At 35.9% G+C, this 19,703-nt stretch overlaps 3 protein-coding genes and 1 long non-coding RNA gene across 6 annotated transcripts; 1 reads left to right on the forward strand and 3 right to left on the reverse strand.

The window, feature by feature from the left end:
- Positions 1-377: 377 nt before the first annotated feature.
- On the reverse strand, positions 378-6,005 carry LOC108979806. Its single transcript, XM_018950572.2, has 12 exons — positions 5,485-6,005; positions 4,401-4,465; positions 3,779-3,851; positions 3,580-3,598; positions 2,908-3,027; positions 2,335-2,404; positions 1,876-1,919; positions 1,739-1,780; positions 1,491-1,550; positions 1,275-1,342; positions 660-717; positions 378-593 (listed from the first exon to the last, which is right to left on the reverse strand). Exons 1-12 carry the CDS (start codon positions 5,793-5,795, stop codon positions 501-503), a joined length of 1,023 nt encoding a protein of 340 aa, XP_018806117.1. The 5' UTR covers positions 5,796-6,005; the 3' UTR covers positions 378-500.
- Positions 6,006-7,703: 1,698 nt separating this feature from the next.
- LOC108979804 (1-(5-phosphoribosyl)-5-[(5-phosphoribosylamino)methylideneamino] imidazole-4-carboxamide isomerase, chloroplastic-like) lies at positions 7,704-11,686 on the reverse strand. Its single transcript, XM_018950571.2, has 8 exons — positions 11,673-11,686; positions 11,519-11,580; positions 10,879-11,191; positions 10,135-10,263; positions 9,151-9,252; positions 8,634-8,767; positions 8,322-8,370; positions 7,704-8,075 (listed from the first exon to the last, which is right to left on the reverse strand). Exons 3-8 carry the CDS (start codon positions 10,966-10,968, stop codon positions 7,899-7,901), a joined length of 681 nt encoding a protein of 226 aa, XP_018806116.2. The 5' UTR covers positions 10,969-11,191; positions 11,519-11,580; positions 11,673-11,686; the 3' UTR covers positions 7,704-7,898.
- A 2,476-nt stretch (positions 11,687-14,162) lies between these two features.
- On the reverse strand, positions 14,163-16,477 carry LOC108979803 (glucosamine 6-phosphate N-acetyltransferase-like). 3 transcript variants are annotated; one of them, XM_035689045.1, is made up of 3 exons: positions 16,352-16,477; positions 15,677-16,169; positions 14,163-15,059 (listed from the first exon to the last, which is right to left on the reverse strand). In XM_035689045.1, exons 2-3 carry the CDS (start codon positions 16,130-16,132, stop codon positions 14,955-14,957), a joined length of 561 nt encoding a protein of 186 aa, XP_035544938.1. In that variant the 5' UTR covers positions 16,133-16,169; positions 16,352-16,477; the 3' UTR covers positions 14,163-14,954. The 3 variants fall into 3 exon arrangements, with proteins under 3 accessions (XP_035544938.1, XP_018806115.2, XP_018806114.1); XM_018950570.2 differs by having other exon boundaries at positions 16,315-16,467; XM_018950569.2 differs by lacking the exon at positions 14,163-15,059 and having other exon boundaries at positions 15,535-16,169; positions 16,352-16,475.
- A 124-nt stretch (positions 16,478-16,601) lies between these two features.
- Positions 16,602-17,681, forward strand: LOC108979805. The gene is made up of 3 exons (XR_004801282.1): positions 16,602-17,029; positions 17,215-17,353; positions 17,432-17,681. It is a non-coding gene; the product is annotated as an uncharacterized LOC108979805 (long non-coding RNA).
- The last annotated feature ends 2,022 nt before the right edge of the window (positions 17,682-19,703 follow it).

Below are 19,703 nucleotides of genomic sequence, written 5' to 3' on the forward strand. Positions count from 1 at the left end.
AGGGAGGTTTTGATTTTATAAAAAATATGTACTTTTCATAAAATTTTAGAGATAAATTTGATGAAACCAATGCCAATGATCTAAGCTAAACATTTTTTACTACTCCAATGTAGGTCACAAATCTAAAATTTATCTATATTTTGGATTTCATTAGCATTTAATTAGTCCAATGCTCTAAGAGGACAAAAAATAAATAAATTGTTCTGTATCTTGTGTTGACTCATGTTCTGTATCTATAAGTTTGGTTCTGTTCAGAAAAACGGAAAAAAAAAAAAAAAAACCCTCCATTCTTCTACCTTTGTTTTACGTCCTCCAATATAGAACAGATCGATATAGATAGGAAATCCTTTTTTTTTTTTTCTAAAAAGAAGAAGAAGAAGAAGAAGAAGAAGAAGATATCGATAGGTTATAAGAAAGGCAAAACGTGGTCCATATATAATACTAGGATAATAAATTACTCTCCCATGCACACATTAATAAATCCTTTGGAAATCTCTGGCTTATTGAAGAGCATAAGTTGCTCTTATATACTCCACAATTTCTGCACTTTCAAACATTTGCACCCCAGTATTAGGATCTTCTAGATAAGGTACCTGTTAACAACTGTATTAGAATTTGTCTTCTATATCATGCCATGTGTCTGAAAGAATTAAAAATACCTGAAAATGTCCGGTTTTCTCATACAGCATCTGTCGTTTTGGGCTGCCACGAGCACAACTAAACAGAGAAATAGTATTAGTCACATCTGATACAACTCCCTCTAAAGTGATCAAACACACTTTCCATCACAGAAAGTAATTAAGCATAAGGATTGTCAAATCCAGTTTAAATGAGAACAGAATATACTCAAGATATTGAGGTTCAAATGTGCAGACATATATATTGTTAAGAGACATATATGGTCAATGTTTAGAGAGAGAGAGAGAGAGAGGATATTACAAGTAAAACATGGAATACCTAAACGGAATTAAGATGATTGACAACTACAAATGATTAGAGACTTGTAGTCCACTATTTCGAGTGAGTACTAGGATTTTCTTTTTTCTTGCTTTCATCAAATCAACTTCACATGTATAGTTGGTATCATAATTTCATAATCAATAAAAGTATAAATCATAGCAAGTTGTCTGGTGCCAATGTGCATGGTTAAAGAAAATAGGCACATGAATATGCATAACTGAAAAAACACAAAGTCATTAAACACAACCAATAGAAAAACACATTTATCAAGTCCCGAACCCTACAGATCACTGTAAAGTGTAAATGGACTTTACCTGCGAAGTAAATGTGGCAGCTCTAACTCTACAAGTACTTCACGCACAAGTTTGCAGAAGGGGGACCCCTGGAATGAAAGAATAAATATTTCAAATAAGTACACATAGTAGCAATATAGTCTACGCTATTATGAGTCATAGTATTCTAAATAGGCACCTAAGAGATTGCTTATGAATTCAAATCCAAACATAAACATAGCTTTATAGTCTATAAACCTCATATGCCCATATTTCAAGCGGTTTAGGCGGCAGTTTTGATGGAGCATGAGAAGACCCCTGAGTGAAATATGAGAGATGATCAGATTATACTAGATATAAATTACATTGTAAATAACAAAATAAAAAAAATGATGATCTAACATTTACATAATTACATTAGAAATAATTGAACTACATTACATGGAACATGCATGTGAAAAGAGCTTCTCCCAGAAACACAAGCAAAGAGTTTGAATTTATTTTACCTTCCCCATGCGACCAATCATAGCAAGGCCTGCAGTCAAAGTCTGCAACAGAAAATGCAGAAAGTAATCAACATTATACTTCCAAAATCACTTCATAAAGATGAGAAGAATCAATAGCAGAAGCAACAAACGCTAACCGTTAGTAGACCAAGTGACAACATGAAAGGAACACTTCCATCACCTACGCAAAAGAGACCAACAGATCTAATTATTTACTGCCAGTGGTATACAGTTATAACGCTTAATGCATTAGAAAGCAAATAGTAAATAGTAGTTAACTTCATCCCTCATTCAAGAGTTTCACATTATGAGAAAAAAAAAATTTGAGATGGTACCTAACATGGTATGGAAGGAAAAACCTCGTCTAGACCAGGACAATAGTCAGATGAAAACAATTTAGAACTTCTTAAGGAGGATCTTCTCTACCTTCCAGTATTCTTTTATGCAAATGAAGATAAAATTCAGATTTCCAAATATGGTGTTGTACACGAGTAATATATGCCCCTCTTGTTAATGTGCAACATACTGATTATCAATGGAAAACAACCAAAATTGAAATACACCATTTGGGAGCAAATAAATATGACTGTACATACCATATTTTCCAACCAGATACTTGATTATGTCATCTGATTCATACATCGCCACACCTGTGTTTGGATCCACCTGCAACAGAGAAAGATATTTGCAGCTTAGCTTCCACTTTAGTGGTTTTCTTTATTAATCATACAAATCTCTAATCAGTCCACTTTGTATTCCTTAATTTTTCCTTATTAAAAACATTGGCATGAGCTCCTGGCACCAGAAATTCTCAAACCAGTTTCCAATCTCACTTGTGACTGCATCAGCGTTCAGAAATCATGTTCTCAAGATCTGATGATTAAGCATGTCAAAAAGAAGCTCTGGAAAACCAGAGACTGATTATGTGGAAATGAAAAGTTACTTTTAACTTATTTTGTGGTTCTCATTTCTCAATCATGTTCCAATGGACTTTCTCAAGACATCAACAACTTAGGATTTCTCTTGCTTCTAATTTAACTTGTGTCCTCTTTTTCCTTTTTTGCTTTTTGATAAGTAACATCTCTTTTCCTTCTTAGAAGTGAGGATGAGAGGAATAAAATAAGAACCCATTCCCAATACCAAATAAGAATAATAACAATAATTCTAACCATGTAAGGGAACTGCTGTTTTCCACCCATCTGAGAAACTTTGGGGCGAAAGTTTGGACCATTTTTCGGGCAAGGATAAAATAGGACATCAAGATCCAACACTGCAACGATTTCCCTAACCTGTACAAACCTGAATTGTAAGTCCAAAGCATAAAAGAGTCACAGCGAAGTAATTTCAGACAAAATAAACCAATCGAGATATTTCTATTGGATCACGTGAAAAAAAAAAAACATATATGATGCTCCTAAGGCCCAATGTTTCTAGGGATATTAAACAACAGGCTGGGGTCATGTCTAACCACATTCTCGAGAAGCTGAGCATTTGTTTTATTCGTCCCCAGCAACCTCAAAAGTCTTCCGTCTTTAAGATTAAATTTGCTATTACGATCTGATCCTAAAATCACAAGATTCAACTTTAAGAGCTCAACTTAAATGGCTCAAATCATTCAGACTTGACATGTGACACACCGTCAAAGATTTATGTGGCAGTTGAAACTGTCCAAAACTATGTGATAGTGTAATCATGTGCATGAAGTGTGACGTAGTTTCAGTTGGGTTATTATTTCCATCATATATGTTTTACAAAATTATGCAGTAGAAAGGTGAAATAATTTATACAGAAATTAAAATATCATTTAAAATCAAATGGAAATCCTAGGGGATTGATGTTACCTTCCGACAAAATGGACAGCTTTAGGTGATCCAATATATAGAAAGAGGAAAGAAATATGCCATTAGTCTTTATCCATCACAAAGGCAATAGAAAGTCATAGCTGGTGAATGAAAGGAAAGAAGATAAAAGGCCTGTAAAGGAAAGTCAGCTTCAAGGTAGTTCACTGCCTACTAAATCCAGCAGACAAGAAAATGATACCTTTCAAATTCATATATCTCAATAGGCTTCTCTGGTCGAGGACCCAATTTTGAAGTCTCTTTTACCTTGAAATCTGTTATTTGACCCAAGAAGGAAAAAATTAGGAAGAGAGAGGAAGACATACATCATACAGAGTTTTAGGATCTCCTTTCAGATTTTTGATATTAACAACCAGAAAAGACATAGCAGCAATTATTGGCATTTAAGAGCAGAATCAATATATGAGAGTTTCCAGAGTAAAAGCCTGTGAACTGAAGTTTGGTCATACCGAGCAAACTAGAAGTTGCACCATTCTAAAATGTCTATAGATGCAATACACACAGATATATATATATATATATATGTTTATATAAAATTAAACTTTAGGGAGATAAAAGTATCTTGAAAGAAAATAGAAAAATTCCTCTTCTTTTGTAAACCACTAATACTACCTACCTAATCAAGGCCGTTGGTAGCACATATAGCATAAGCATGACAACAAAATTCCTAAGTGCCCCCCCCCCCCAAAATAATAGCCCGAAATTCAAAATATCCATTTTCTACTACAAGCAATTTAATTACAAGTACACCAATGGAACTTTATAAGATGTCAAAGCAGTAACCATAATAAAAGTCAAGCTACCGGCAAAATCAAGAGCATACTGGCCAGACGGAATCTCATTCTTGGAAACGAAGGAAACAGAATATCTGCCACAAAAGGAACAAAATTAGAAAAACCCCGTCAAGTGTCCACAACTACATTTTAAAAGATATGATATCAGTGCAGTGTGTTACACGTTTTTTCAAATCCTAACATGACTTGATTTTGAGGCTAGATTTCTAGGGTTTGCTAAATAATGGCGCCAGATAGTCTTTTTAATTTAGTCTGTATAATAATAAAGGGATCTGAATAACCCCTTTGCGTGTTTCCTTCGAATCTTTTAATCCAACTCTTAGGAGAGGTTTAGATTCAGAGATAAGTTAAGATAGATTGAGATGGTTTATGAATAGTAGAATAAAAGTTAAATTATTTATTATATTTAGTATGAGAATTTAGAAAAATTGTGTTAAGATTTGAAAAAATTGAATTGTTTATTATATTTTATGTGGAAATTTAAAAAAATTATAATGATGAGATGAGATGAGTTAAAGTAGATTTTAAATCCAACCATCTCCTTATCCCTTCAAATTCGGATGAATTCTGCTTAGTGCTTAACAGCTCGTCGCTTGAAACCCTTTCGTGATCTCTACTCAATAAGAGTTATACTATATAAAAGTTTCATACTCTGTACACTATTTAAAAAATATATAATTTTATTTTTTTATTTTCATATTTCATAAAATATGAAAATAAAAAAATTAAAATTTATGTCTAAAATTTTTCTTTCAAGTTAAAGGTCCCTCCACAATTCAATGGACGAAAAATTATTTAGGCCCATTCAACTCAAAATGTCAAAAGCTGGGAAACAAAAATTAACGCGAAAAGACTAGCAATTCGTTTTGATTTTCTTTCATTTTATTTTATTTTTCTCCGCAAGCAAATAATACCAAGAAATCCAAAAAAAAAAAAAAGAAAGTTAATAGAAAAGAAAAAATATGTGCGCCGGAAGTCTTAACATACTCAACGCATTGAGTGAATGAATAAAAAAAAAAAAAATCTGTGAGATGTGCTGCGACTTCCTACTGTTGCGCAGCATACCTCAAAAAGAGGAGCAAGAACTTCATACCCGGAAACAAAAACACCTGTCCCGAGCCGGAACGGCAAGGCAAGAGAAGCCCCGAGTATGTCCCATGTCTTATCGGGTCTCACGCCGAACCGCTTTGGCTCCGGCGGCTTGAAATTAGGTGGAGGAGCAAATGTTACAGAGGATGACGAAAGGCCTTGTTTTTGTTCCTGCTCGGTGGTCACAGGAGTGGAAGTGAGTGGGGCTTCAGATGAGCTTGATGTTGCTCTAATGGAGACAGTGCTCTTGGGTGCTCTGCGGAACGGGAGCGTTCTGAGAAGTGGGGTTTGTGGGAGGTTGAGAGCTGTGGCCATGGTTTTTCGAGCCGGGGGGTTTTGGCGAGGACTGAGTGGTGGGAGGGCAAGAGGCTTTTTGGTGGTTTAAATTTGTTCAAGATCGGGGGATTTTTATGCGACTTGTTAGGCTACTAGGCTTACAGGTGGACGAGAATGAAGAATGCGGCTGGTAATACAGTTCAAAAGTAACCTTCCAGATTTATATGTTTGCCCGGAGTGCCAGAGCCATTTAAATCTGATTAACAGTATGATTTATCAGTTTAGTGAGAAGAATAGTACAAGAAATTAAAAAAGAAGAGACAGAGACAAAACAAGAAGACAGGCAACACAAACGAAAAGAACTTCGACTCTGCGAGTAGACAAACATAAAGTGGTGCTAAGGTTGGCCTATTCTGTGTTGGTGTTTGCCCCCGATCAATTTCCATCCACGAAAATCCCCATCGACAAGTCCTGATCGAAGCCCTTGGACGTTTTGTCTAATGAATAGCTGGTCCTTGAAGCTGTGTACCTTAACTTTGTGATGAGAAAGGTCATCATCCTATCCTACTGACGTTTTAAACGTACACTAAATACTAATAGGAGGAAACATCAAGCTTTATTTACTGTTCTGTCCAGATGGTAACAAGGAAGCCATGAATGCGAGGATGATACATCTTATCATTCACGAAGATTGAAGCAAGAAGATGAGTTGCCTTCTGCTGATTCTGTTGAAGAAAATTGTGTGGATACAGTAATCTGAAAAATAAATACAACTTTGAGGCATGTTGATCACTATCTTTAAGGTGATAATTGCCTTCACTCGAAAGAGTTTGCTATCAGGTTACAAGCAATTCACCTTCAAGATATAATAAAGTCACCAACTGTAAATAGCAATTCTAAAATTTTTCTTTCAGAATTTTTCTACAAAATTGTGCAAGTGATTAAAAATATAAGAGAATGCAATATCAAATTCGTGGGTCTCATCCCCTATTTATAGAGAATGAAGTGACATCATGTAAAAGATCACAACTCTTAATTTGTGACTTTTCAACTGACAGGTACTGGTTTAAAGGTCATAATGTTTCATTTAAAGACAAAAAGGTATGACATAGTCTAGTGGTCAGTAGGCGCCTCACCTAGGAAAATGAGAGCATTGGTTTGAATCTCTAGAAATGCCTTTTCAATTAAATTGATTTTTGAAATATTGCACCCTATTAAAGTGCCTATTCGGCCCATGTGCAAACACCCAAATATTGTGACTCTTTGGCCCACGTGGAAGGCTTGGTTGGCCCAAGCATTATGTCTGTCCAAGTCCAACACTTCACAAAATTATAAATTAAATTACACTTGTGGAGGTTCAAACTCCTATCCTTTCATTTGAAACAACATATCATTATCATTGAACTAATGCATCTCTTTGAGATAATGATTCACATAAATACATAATACCTGATACTCAATAAATTTACATATTTAATATCACAATCTATAATAAATATAACATATTCTTAGAGGTCATGCTGCAGAGCCATGTAGTCATGCAGAGAAGAATGATATTGGGAGGCTTATTTCATGTCCCCATTGAAGTCTAGTTACATATCTTTTTCCATTATTGGAATTTCTTTGTTTTCTATTGGTACCATTCTCTCCATTTTTTGACAGATCTGATGGGTCACGAGAGTGAAAGTGCTTCAAGGGGATCAATTTGGTTACCCAGTTCTGGCCGGTGATGTTTACGTTTACTTGAGCAATGCTATGACTGCAAATTTCTTTTTTCAAACGAAATATAGGAGTGCACATTCAAATTTAGTTCGGCAGTCACATCATCAGAGGAAAAGACAGGTTTTTTTTTGGTTAGGTTCTTTTGCCCCACTAACTTCTGCAAGCCGTCAATCTCTTTTAGCTTCACAAATTTTTGATTGACTATAGAGTGAGGGAGGGGGAGTATTGTCGGGTAGAACAAAGACTTTTTTCTTTCACGAGTACAGCTAAATTTTTACCTATCCAAAAAAAACAAAAGAGTTAAAAGCTGAATTTTCTTTTGGCATACATTGCTTTTGAAGATGTGAAAAACGAACATAGAAGTGAAAATTAGACAAACAAAACAATAGAAGATGCTCAGGGAAAAAACACTAAACTAAACTAAACTGTCAAAGGCTCCTGCTGGAAATGCCATGCAACGACGTCTTTGTATGCCAGGGTGCCACCAAATATATCCAGAGCACTGCCCACGGTAACATCCACACGTCCCACGCCGGCTACTTTAATCGTTTCTAAATCAGCCATCTCCCTCACACCACCTGCATAAGTCACGGGAATCTGCCACCAAACCAATGATGTATCAAACCAAATGAAGGTAAATTGAGGCATGAGTTCAAGTTTTCTTTGTCCATTTAGGTAATGCCCATGAATTTATTTGAGACAACGACTAGATGGAGGTGATTTTGGCAAATCCAATGCTCCAGGCAAATTCAATTTCCGAATTGGCAACAAAGAAATGAGAAGGTAGCAAAATAATCAGAAAAAGAAATGATAAAAAAATAATCACAAACTTCAGCTACACACCGGTGAATATTTCCCAAGCAATGTTACAAGTTTTTCATCGATTCCAAGCCTGTAACAACAAAAACAATAGGAATCAAATTATCTTGAATAAGTTTTCTTGAAAGAATGGACATATGCGATCTCTGTTGTCAATTAATCTTTTTCTTCTTTCTCTGACTAACCATCTGGAACCCTACCATCACATTCTCTTATAAATGTCATAATATCTGAAGATGACTAGACACTTCCCAAAACCAAGTATGGGAGTTAGAAGGTTTAAGGCATAGGAAAAATACTGCGATTAAATCAGAGATAGCAGCATGTAAGACTTACCTTTTCCCTTCAACATCAACACCATGGACCAGAAACTCATCTGCATAGCGGGCTAGAAACTCCAATATTTTCTCATCAAGATATACATCAGTGAACTTCTGCCATCTATCAGTAACAATTGCATATTTACCTTCCTGCAAATCAAACACAGCATATAAAAGATGATAATTGGAACTCAATAACCAAGACGAATGGGGAGGTGGACCCTCATAAAAGAAAATCAAATTTATTATTTTGATTCTGATTCCTAATGCACGACCCTTTTTGTGTAAATTGTTGTCTTTTCTTATCCTTACTTGTACTAGACCATCTGACCCTTGAGCACTCATATGTCCAAGTGACCATTACAACTGTAAAGAATTAAAAAAAAAAAAAAAAACTGGCGCAAAACCTTGTTCAAACTCAAGTTTGTAACATGTCAAAAATTCCTGCCTGAGGACATTTTCCATTGAAACCTCAAGCTGGAACCCAATTACCCAATGCATAAATGGAACACATTGTAAAATTGCTTTAATACCTTCATTCTGCAGCTAAGGTCCAAGACAAGCCTCTGCTTTCCAACAACATGAGCAAGATCTTTAAGCCTTTCATGATCCATTTGTCCATCGTTGAATACATACTGTGATGAAACCAAGATGTAAATTTTCTTTCTTTCTTTTTTTTGATAGGTAAAACCAAGATGTAAGTAAAAGGGATCAATTTATACATTTAACTGAGAATTTTTTTTGTGTAGATTAACCTAAATTCTTGGAATTAATTTCCATGTAAAACTATCTTAGCGAAGAGTTATACAAAGCTATATGTGAATTCCTTTCCAGATACTTTCTTTAGCGGCCACAGTACTGTCAAAGTACATGACTCTGTTCCATGAGCATCATGATTACTTGATGTCCAGTTTCATCATTTGAGCAATTTCCAGATATAGATTAGGTAAAACCTCAAACAAAATGGTTATGGATATAAAACTTATATTCTACCCTCCCACCCCTTCAGTGGTCATTTATAGATATTCATTCCATCCTGCTCAGCACCAATAACTCAATACATCTGACACTTAGAAGGTTTTAGGTAATTCACAGGGAATTATGTATTATTTTCTAGAATTGCATGCAAAAAGAGAACCATATCGTTTTGGTAGCTTTTACATAATTCACAGGGAACTCATAACTTATAGAAGACATAAAGATATAGTTCCGACCATGACAATAATTGGGTTTCCGATCAGCAACTTTCATTTCAAGAGTATCATTATTTTTTGCTTTTGGGGGGGATATACAGTGTTTCACCATTGTAGTTAACTTGCAATATCTAAGGCTCCAATAGGCCAGCCTAACATTTTAAAAAATCACACATCCAAATCTTTGCTGAAGAAAAAAAAAAATTATAATACATGCAAAATTCAGTAAGAGAGAGATTGGAAATTGTATTAAATCATCCAACTAGTATATTTGTGTTTCTGTATAGAGGTCAGAAGAAGTATAGACAAAAAGTTATAACATACTGATGTGACAATGACATGACTAGCTCCTTCCTCTATGTAACTCAGAGAATTGTCAGAATTGATCCCGCCCCCGACTTGCAAGCCACCTAATTTTACACGTCCTCGCAGTAAGTTCAGCAGAGGAAAAGTCTGTAAGTTTTAAACTTATAGTCAATTCTAGAGCTTAAAGGAACCGCAACCTGATCTCAGGTGCTCAAGTTCCATTGGTTCAATGTCTTTACATGAGGAAATTAAAGTGGTGTAAATGCAAAAGCACATTCCAAACATGTACGGAAGTCCTGAGAACAAAAAATGATCGGCAAAGAAAATGTTTCCACTAATTAGTTAAGATAATAGACATACATGTAGGAGAAAGACAGTAGTAGCTCTAAACTAAACAAAGGCAATTTCAGAAAGCTGCAATACATTCCTAGTGAAGACATATCTAAATTGTGAAACCAAGATCGCCAAACAATGAATAGAGTATCGTTGCTAAAAAAAATCTAGAATCCTAAATAAACTAAAAGAATGAATGAGGAGCTGAAAAAATAATTGTTTTCTAAAATCCATCCCCATCTCCAGCCTGATGTACAGCTCATTAAATATACAAGATCCAGATGCATTCTAGTTAAACCAAGAGAACAACCCAAAGAGATTTACCTCTGTTTTTAAAACTTATCATCAATAACTATAATTTACATCAATTCAAATGAAAATAAACAAAATAGCATTCAATAGAACCAGTCAAAGAAAGCAACCACGAACATATATCAGAAGAGAGCAGACAAATTCACCAGGATAAGTATGCAATGCTTCAATGGCTGCACTTCTACTCAAAGGATCAGCTCCGAGCATGATTACATGACCTCCAGTAAGTCCATCTTCTTTGTATAAATTCGCATACTCGGCCGCCGACTTGTCCGATTCAAAATTGGTCACAAGAGTTGATCCATCCTCCTTCAAATCCCGAAGGGTTGACCCAACAATTTGTTTCACTTTTCCCTGGAACCCATATTTGAACCCGAGAATGAGTGAGAAAGCACTCCAAAGGTCCGATCTCAAAAGAAGTACTGCACCCCTGCATGAAAGTAACACAACGCAGCACTCGTACAGTATATATTTCTTCTAGCTGACCTTGACTACCACATATAACAATACCATTTCCAGTCAGCCTAAATCCCCAATAGTATCGTAAACAGAAACAAAAAAGAAATGAATAAAGCTTTTTTTTTGCAGACAAACGATTTGTAAATTTGTAATAGACAACCTAATCCTTGGTCATAAATAAAAAAGCCGATATACTAAAACCGAAGTGTCGCTAAAACGTGTCCCCTTAAAATTTTGCCAACACCTCAAGTTCAGCAAGCAAATTGACAGAAAGAGCATTTTTTATAGTTTTGGGTACCTTGTGTATATCAATGCAAGGCCGGAAACGAACCGAACACCTGATGGAAAACCTTGAAAAACCTACATCAAATTAATAATAATAACGAGAAGCAATAATTGACAACTCCGAAAGACTTTAAAAAAAAAAAAATTGTCAAAGATAAGTTACTTACTGGAAACTGGAGAATGAATAGTAGTGATGATTCTTTGTGTGCTTCGGCAATAGAAAGAGCCGAAAGGATGGAGCGAACTCAAGTCGGAGGTTGAGGTTGTACGGAAGTTTAGTGCCATCATGATGTGCCCAATTGTTACAGGTATCAAGAAGAAAGTCTGACTTCTTCAGAAGTTGAGAGTTGAGACTGAGGGCTCGCGAATGCACTTCCGACAACTTGTTTAGAAAAGGGGAAATGCTTTGGATCCCGAATTCGGGACCCAAAGTGTGTCCCGAATGTTTTTTTTTTTTTTTTATTGAATGATTAAAAAAATATTTTTTAATGATGTTGTGATTTTTTTATTTTTTTAAAAAATATTTATAATGATTAAAAAAATACATAAAAAAAAACAAAAAAACTAAAAAATTAAAAAGCCTATTTAGAACACAAAATGGGTCCCGAATTCGGGACTCACAGCAGTGCCCAATAAATAAATAAGAGCGATCCTACCCATAAGTTTCGTATATAAGATGTGACATTTATGTCTAAAATTTTTTAATATATAAATATATTATGCATATGTTATAATGGATAAAGCTCTATAATAATAATTTGGAAATTATATAAGAAACTCACAAAATTTTATTGGATAAAGCTCTATTTTTTATTTATATATTAGTGATAAGAAACTCACAAAATTTGCATGAGTGAATAGACTAATCAAGGTCCATTTATATAGTGTATCACATTAATAGTTGGTTTGGATAGTGAGATAAAATAAAATGAGATAATTTAGATGAGTTGAATAAAATATTATTGAAATATTATTTCTTAATATTATTATTATTTTGAAATTTGAAAAAATTAAATTATTTATTATATTTTATGTAAAAATTTAAAAAAATTATAATTATGAGATGAAATGATTTCTGTATCCAAACGATTCCTAAATCTAAGAGCTTAATTTGAAAAAACAAAAAGGCATCTTTTAGGAAAACAAAAAAAACTACCAAGTATAAATAAAATTAGCAATTTAATTAAACGTTTTTTTTTATATTTGAATTTTAAATCAGATTAAAATATAATTGTTGTAATATAATTTTTTATTTTATAAGCTTAATGATATTTATTATTTGAATTTTTATTTACTAAAAACATAGCATGATGACAGTTAATGATATGGTCTCATAGGAATAAAAGCTTCATGCTTTGAGAATTATAGGTAAGCAGTTGTTAATACTTATAAGCTTATACATTGGTAATTGGATATCTCAACTAGAAAACATTAATTAATTGACTCTAATATTAGAAAAAATTTCAGTTTTCTTTACCACATTTTTTTTTTTTATAGAAGAGACAGAGTCACATGTTCAAGAGTTACTCCTCTCCAGATTTATTGAAATAGTCATCACTTATAGCGGAGGAAAACTGTGACACACTTGAGAATTACAAAAAAAAAAATATCAAGAATATAAACCAATAAAGCCCAAGCATCCAAAAAAACATCACCTAATTAGCAAGATCTATACAATGAATAACCAAGCCCAAACAAGAAATTAAATAAATATGAATCAAAAGACAGACACCGTTTCTTCTTCACCACACAAGAAGGCAAAAGAAGCGAAGCAAAAGGATACATATATATTTTCAATGTTCAAACTCAGGATCGACTTGCAATCAGAAATTATAGCAACTTTGGCTGGCAACATGATGGATGCCAATTAAGCAAATGCAACAAAGGAAACGAATGGCGGCCATTGACCAAGAGTGTTCGATCCAGGTTGTCCTAAAAAAGGTCTGCAGTTGCAGAAAACATCTATGGACGGTGTTGTTCGTGGACACTTGGCAATGGACTGAGACGGGTGGCTGTTAGTAAAAGATAAACAAAGAGTTTCCTACTTCAATACTTAAGTTAGTTGCTCGATTACATTTAGTAAATTGCGGTTAACAATGTTCCCTGTATAATCAAATCAGCCTATTCCATCCTCCTTTTAACATATGTTTATCAAAATCCCCCCCACCCATGTCTTGAAATAGAAGAACTCAACAGCTCATTGGATTGGGAACTCCCCTTTCTCCTTTCCTTCCTTCGAAAATTGACAGTTATCACAAAGTTCAGGTGATCTCTCTTTCAATCCTTTCATGTAAGATCATTTTATGCAACTTAATGCATTCAGATCCTAACATTATTTTCTGGGAAACAAAACAAAATTATTTTTTATTTGGATTGTGTCAACAATTAAAATGGATTTTTTTGGTTAATTTAACGAGAGAGAGTGGGTTTAGATTTGAGAAGGAACAAACAAATATATAGTAATGAGCTAGCGAACCCAGAAAAGTATGCTACAGTTTCAATGGCTGGAAGAGGATCCTCCGGAGATCATTGTGAAGACCTTCACTCACCCTTTTATTTTTATTCATATCTTACTAATCAGTGTTCTGCAGACCTATTATGATGGCTTCCTGGACCTTTGAATGTTTAGCGAGAGGAGGAACAATTAGGATCGAAAGTACGTAGTTGCATTGCATTGGTATAACAAAGTGCTGATTGACAATACTGTTCTAACAGATCTAGCATCCAAATAAAAATGTTGTCCCTTGTTTTGTTGATGAATTCTAACTAGTAAAAGTTCATGTTTACATAAAACAGGTGTTCACCAACAAAAGAGATGTCACGTTTTTGGATTGCGCTTATTCTATATGGCTTGGCAGCCGTTCACAACCATATTGGCACAGCAGTAGCAGACTTTGATGGTTTAGGTGTTTGCTATGGAACGTTAGGAACTGACATCCCCGACCCAAGAACTACAGTTCAAGTCTGCCATAGCCATGGTTTCAAGAAAATCAGACTTTTCAAACCTGATCTTAAGATGATGGATGCTCTAATCAACCAAAATATTGCAGTGAGTATTGGGATTGGAAATGATGAATTACCAAATATTGGAACTGCTCTGAGCAGTGCGGACAAATGGTATTCCACGAATGTGAAGCCCTACATTTCTAAAGTCGCCATTGAATATATCGTTGTCGGAAACGAGGCCATTCCAGGTCCCTACGCCAAGTGGGTTGCATCTGCAGTGAGAAACTTGAAGCAAGTGCTCTTTCAGTCAGACCAAGATAGCATAAAGGTGACCACAGCGATTTCGACGTCGGTTTTAGGAGCAACAATTCCACCTTCAAAGGGTATATTTAAGGCTGAGACGAGACAGATGATGGTAGAAGTGATCCAAAGCATATCCGAGAGAAGGTCTGCTCCAGTACTTATGGTGCATGCCTATCCATATCGTTACCATGCAGCAGGTCTCATCCGACAAGATTTCGCGACATTCTCTCTACACAAACCTTATTATCACGACAACGGCAAAAATTATTGGAACATGCTGGACGTGTTGGTGGATGCTTTTTATTCTGCAATGGCGAAAGAGATTAGGAGTGGAAATCAATTGCGTTTAATTGTGGGTGCGAGTGGTTGGCCTTCTGCTGGGAATGGAAGATTCACGACTCCCGCACTTGCAGCCATTTACAATCAGAATTTTATGAGACGAGTAGTCAGGCGACAGGGGACTCCGGCTCAACCAGAAAAATTCGTTGATGGTTTTATTTATGCATTGTTCAATGAAAATAAAAAACCAGGTGATCCTGCTGACCAACATTATGGGCTTCTCAATACCGATAAAACACCTGTTTATCATTTTGTAGTTCCTCAGTCTCCTATGTTTCCTCCTATTATTAAAATCTAATCCTGAATCCTAGGACGGATGCGAAGATGAATACAACAACTTATTCAAATGCGAACTCTAGGAAGATCCTATAGAATTCTAAGGGATTTTGATGCTATTCACGAAAGCAGCTTATAACGCATTCAGAGTGCTACTTTTTGCTTGTTTTCATATGCTTTGTAAATTGTAATCAAGCTTCCATCTAATAAATTGTTCCTCATTTTTTTTTTTTTAAAAAAAAAAAAAAAAGGAAAAATTGCAGTGCAATTAATATGCAGAAATCAATGATCACACAAAATACTTTACCATCTGGATTTCTTTCTGCTTGAAACCACATTTCTCGTAAAATGCCCTGTTCTCCAAACTACAGTCGAGAATCACCTTATAGCACCCTATCGAGCGAGCATGATCCGCGAGGAACCCAATTACTTTCTTGCCTAATTGCATCCCCCGAGCATTGGAGTCAACCACAACATCTTCGATGTGCCCAACTTTCCCACAATTTCTCAGAAACTTTTTTTCGATGAACACGCTCCCAGTTGCAATGATCTTCCCAGAAGATTCATCTTCTACGACACAAATAACGTGGTCATCCCCAAGGGAGCTGATCTCACGAAATCGATTCTCGAAATCCTTGTCAGATATGGAGTCACAAACGGTTAGTTGCCGCAGTAGCTCTACGAAACCCTTGCTTTTGTCTGAGATCTCTAGTCTTCGTACTTCAAACTTCTGTTCTCCGCTGGACGAGTGACTGACCTGCATCTTTTTTTTTTCGCTTTCGCTTCTGCTCTGTTACAGTCTGGAAAGATTCATTCAATACAACAAGAAGGAAGCATTAGATCGGTGATGAGTTCTCAATGCTGATAATTTGAAGCACAAAACAAAGACTTGGTTGAGAACTCTTTGATTGAACAATGGCCCAAAAAGAACAATAATTTTACAACCAGATTAGACGGGCAGAGGTAAGATTCGGGAGTTCACCGTTTGTCTCAGCTACCGGACGGAGTCACGGAATAGGGGCTTATATGTTGAGGAAGGCCAAGCGCTCGATAAAATGCCGAGAGGTCCTGGGAGACTAACCAAGACAGCTCCTGGCCCCCGACTGGTGTGAACGCCAAGCAGTTTAGTCGACATTGTGACCATGGGCCAAGTGGACTTGGGCTATTTTCACAGGCCCAGATAATCAAAGCTAAAGAATTTGGTGCGTGGCGCTCTGAGAAAAAGGAACAATGAAAGTCGGACAAAGAGATGGCGAGATCGCCGATTCAGCACCTGGCGCCATACTTGGCTAGTCGAATCCAACAGAACCAGAGGCTTCTAACTTCTGCTTCTTTGCCTTCTGCTTTCTACGAAGCCTCTACATCTTCTTCGCCGTCTCCGTCTCCATCTCCTTCCCCCAAGGCCATCCACCTGACCGAAAATTGCGTCCAAGTACTCACAAAATTCCCTCCCCTTTTTGCTACATCAGGAAAAGGCAATTTGGTTCTTTTTTCCTATTTGATCTTCCCCCACATTTTCTTCATTTTTACAGTGCATCTTCCACCTTGGGATCATTATGGGACTTCTTTGTTTAATGGATATTGTGTAGTTCGTCGATATCAACAGAGGAAAAAGACATTGATCAAGTACTGACAATTTTCAGTTTTTCGAGAAGAATAGGTATGGATTTTTATGCGTTGTTTAGTAATTAATGGGACGAAAGAAGATTTGATTTTGATAGAAGTTGATAAATATGCTCTTTTTTATTTTATTTTATTTATTTTTGACCGGGGGGGTGGGGAAGAGAACTTCATTCTTGACGAGCCAACGTTGATGCGTTCACTAGTTGTGGGTCACTGTTGCAGAGAATGAAAGAGCTGCAAGCTGCTGAAGGGTCGACTGATGAAAAGATGCTTCAATTGAGTGTGGAGACTGGGGGATGTTTTGGGTTCCAATATGTTTTTTATCTGGATGACAAAAGCAGCTCAGATGATCGGCATGCGCGTATGCATCCGCATTTGCTTATCTGTTTATATTCTAATTGAATGTAATTGAGCATTAAAAATGTACTCGATTTTGTAGGGTTTTTGAGAGGGAAGGAGTTAAATTGGTGGTCGATAATATTTTATACAACTTTGTAAAAAGTGCAACCGTTGGTGGTCGATAATATTACAATGTTGGGGAGCTGATCCGTTCAGCTTTTGTGGTAAGTCAATTTGGACGTACACATGTACACATTACATGTATAACTTGTCATCCCGACATGGCAACTCCTTGTTTTGGAGAGAAGTGTGAAGTACCCTTTGTCCGTAGTTGATCATATCCTTGTTCAGTGATTCCTGTTATATGTTAATATAAATCCTTAATACCAACTTGATCTTTGGTGCCTGCTTCGGGACCTTACATGAGATAAACTCGATATGTTAATGCACAAATACATAACATTAACACTCATGATAACCTAAACTATTGTATTGATGTCTCAAACCAGCTCAAATCGACCAGCTTAATCCTGAAAAAATGTTGAGTTCTATGGGTGCCTGTCTAATTTGACAATCTACTGCCTGTGTTATAAGGCCTAGATCGATGGCCAGTGTTAGCCAAAACACAGCTACAAAATGAGAACAGAATCCACATGGTGGAGACTGATACAAATCTCTATGTCCTCATAGATGTGTGCGGGTTGGTGATGATGGTTGTTTAATTGGGTTGGATAAGACTTCGTATTATTACCAAATTTTGTTTTTAAGCTGATCAGGTACTGAAGTTCTGTCCTAATTGTGCCATACTGCCTCATGAACATGCGTGATCATGCTGGTGCAGATCTACTTTTATGATCTTTATAGGTCAGCAGCACAGTTGAAAAGCTTTTAGTAGTTGCTTTGCCAAGAGCCCCTTACAAATTTTTTATTGTTAGTGCATACAATGAAGTCCAAAAGGAAATGGGCTGATTCTATTTAAGGGACGTACATATCTTTCTCTTTCAATAGAATATTACAAAATATATATTGAGCATTCAGCAAAATGGTGCCAGTTTAGGAAACCATAAGATCAAGGTGTTTGGATTAAAACTCAACCTGGTTCAAGGTCACGACTCTAATTCTGATATTAATTAAGATATGCTTATGAACGTGCCTGTACCGGCTATAGAACATGGCAGATGGGTTGTGTGATTTCTGGGGATTTCTTTAGTCGAAATATTTTATGTTTCTTAGTGCTGATTTTTGTGTGGTCTTTTGGTGTCATCAAAACATGTTATATTTAAGAAGTGATGCTGCTTTGGCTAAGTTCTGGTGTCATGTGCAGTGGGTGGGTGGCTGCAGTTGTAAAAGTTCTTTCATGGTAAATCAGTAGTTTTAATGCTAATATATACCTTCCCCATAGTCTACCACACAGCTAAGATCTGGTCATTCATGTTTTGCTCCAATTGGCTATATATTAATTCCTATATATTTTCTTCAGAGACAATTCTTTGACTCAAAAAAAAAAAAAAAAAAATCTTTGACTCAAAATAACTTGTATTTGTATGACGTTATTTTTTTTTAGAAAGAATGGTATCCCAATTTTATTGATAGCTCTCACTTATGACGAAGGAAAACCGTGATTACTGTTTTTGTACAACGTTATAGATGTAAGACTATTCAAGAAATAGGAATTGGCAGCTTAATCTGGAGCTGTCCATGCGTTTATTAATATAGAAGAGTTTGTTACAATTGTAGTTACAATAAAATCTATGAAGATTTGTAGAAAACAGAAATACAAGTTTGAATTCAAATATTTAAAAATACACAAGTAGTTAAGATAAAGATGTGGACTGAGGTTGTTGAGACTTTGAATTATATGATAACAGAACATTATCTTCTAATCTCTGTGATGATGAGCTGGAGCTATTCAACTGATCTTGCAGTAGCTTAACATCCCCCCTCAAGGTAATTGGGAGTTCACGAACCATTAACTTGTTTCTTAGCAGTTGAAACCGAGCACTAGTTAGGGCCTTTGTGAACAAATCAGCTAATTGAGCAGTAGTAGAGATGTGCCGAAGAGAGATGTCCTTCCGTGTAACTTTTTCCCTAACAAAGTGATAGTCCACCTCTATATGCTTAGTTCGAGCATGAAAAACTGGGTTGGAGGCTAATGACAGTGCACTGAGATTATCACACCATAGGACTGGAGCAATAGGTAGTGAGACACGAAGGTCATTGAGTACCATTCGAAGCCAATACAGTTCAGCTGTTGCAAAGGCCATGGATCGATATTCTGACTCGGTGCTTGAACGAGAAACAACAGGTTGCTTCTTGGCAGACCATGATATCAAACAAGGTCCAAGGAATATAGCATAACCCGTGGTGGAACG

This window comes from Juglans regia, chromosome 4 (assembly GCF_001411555.2).
Source record: "Juglans regia cultivar Chandler chromosome 4, Walnut 2.0, whole genome shotgun sequence".
Taxonomy (NCBI): Eukaryota; Viridiplantae; Streptophyta; class Magnoliopsida; order Fagales; family Juglandaceae; genus Juglans; species Juglans regia.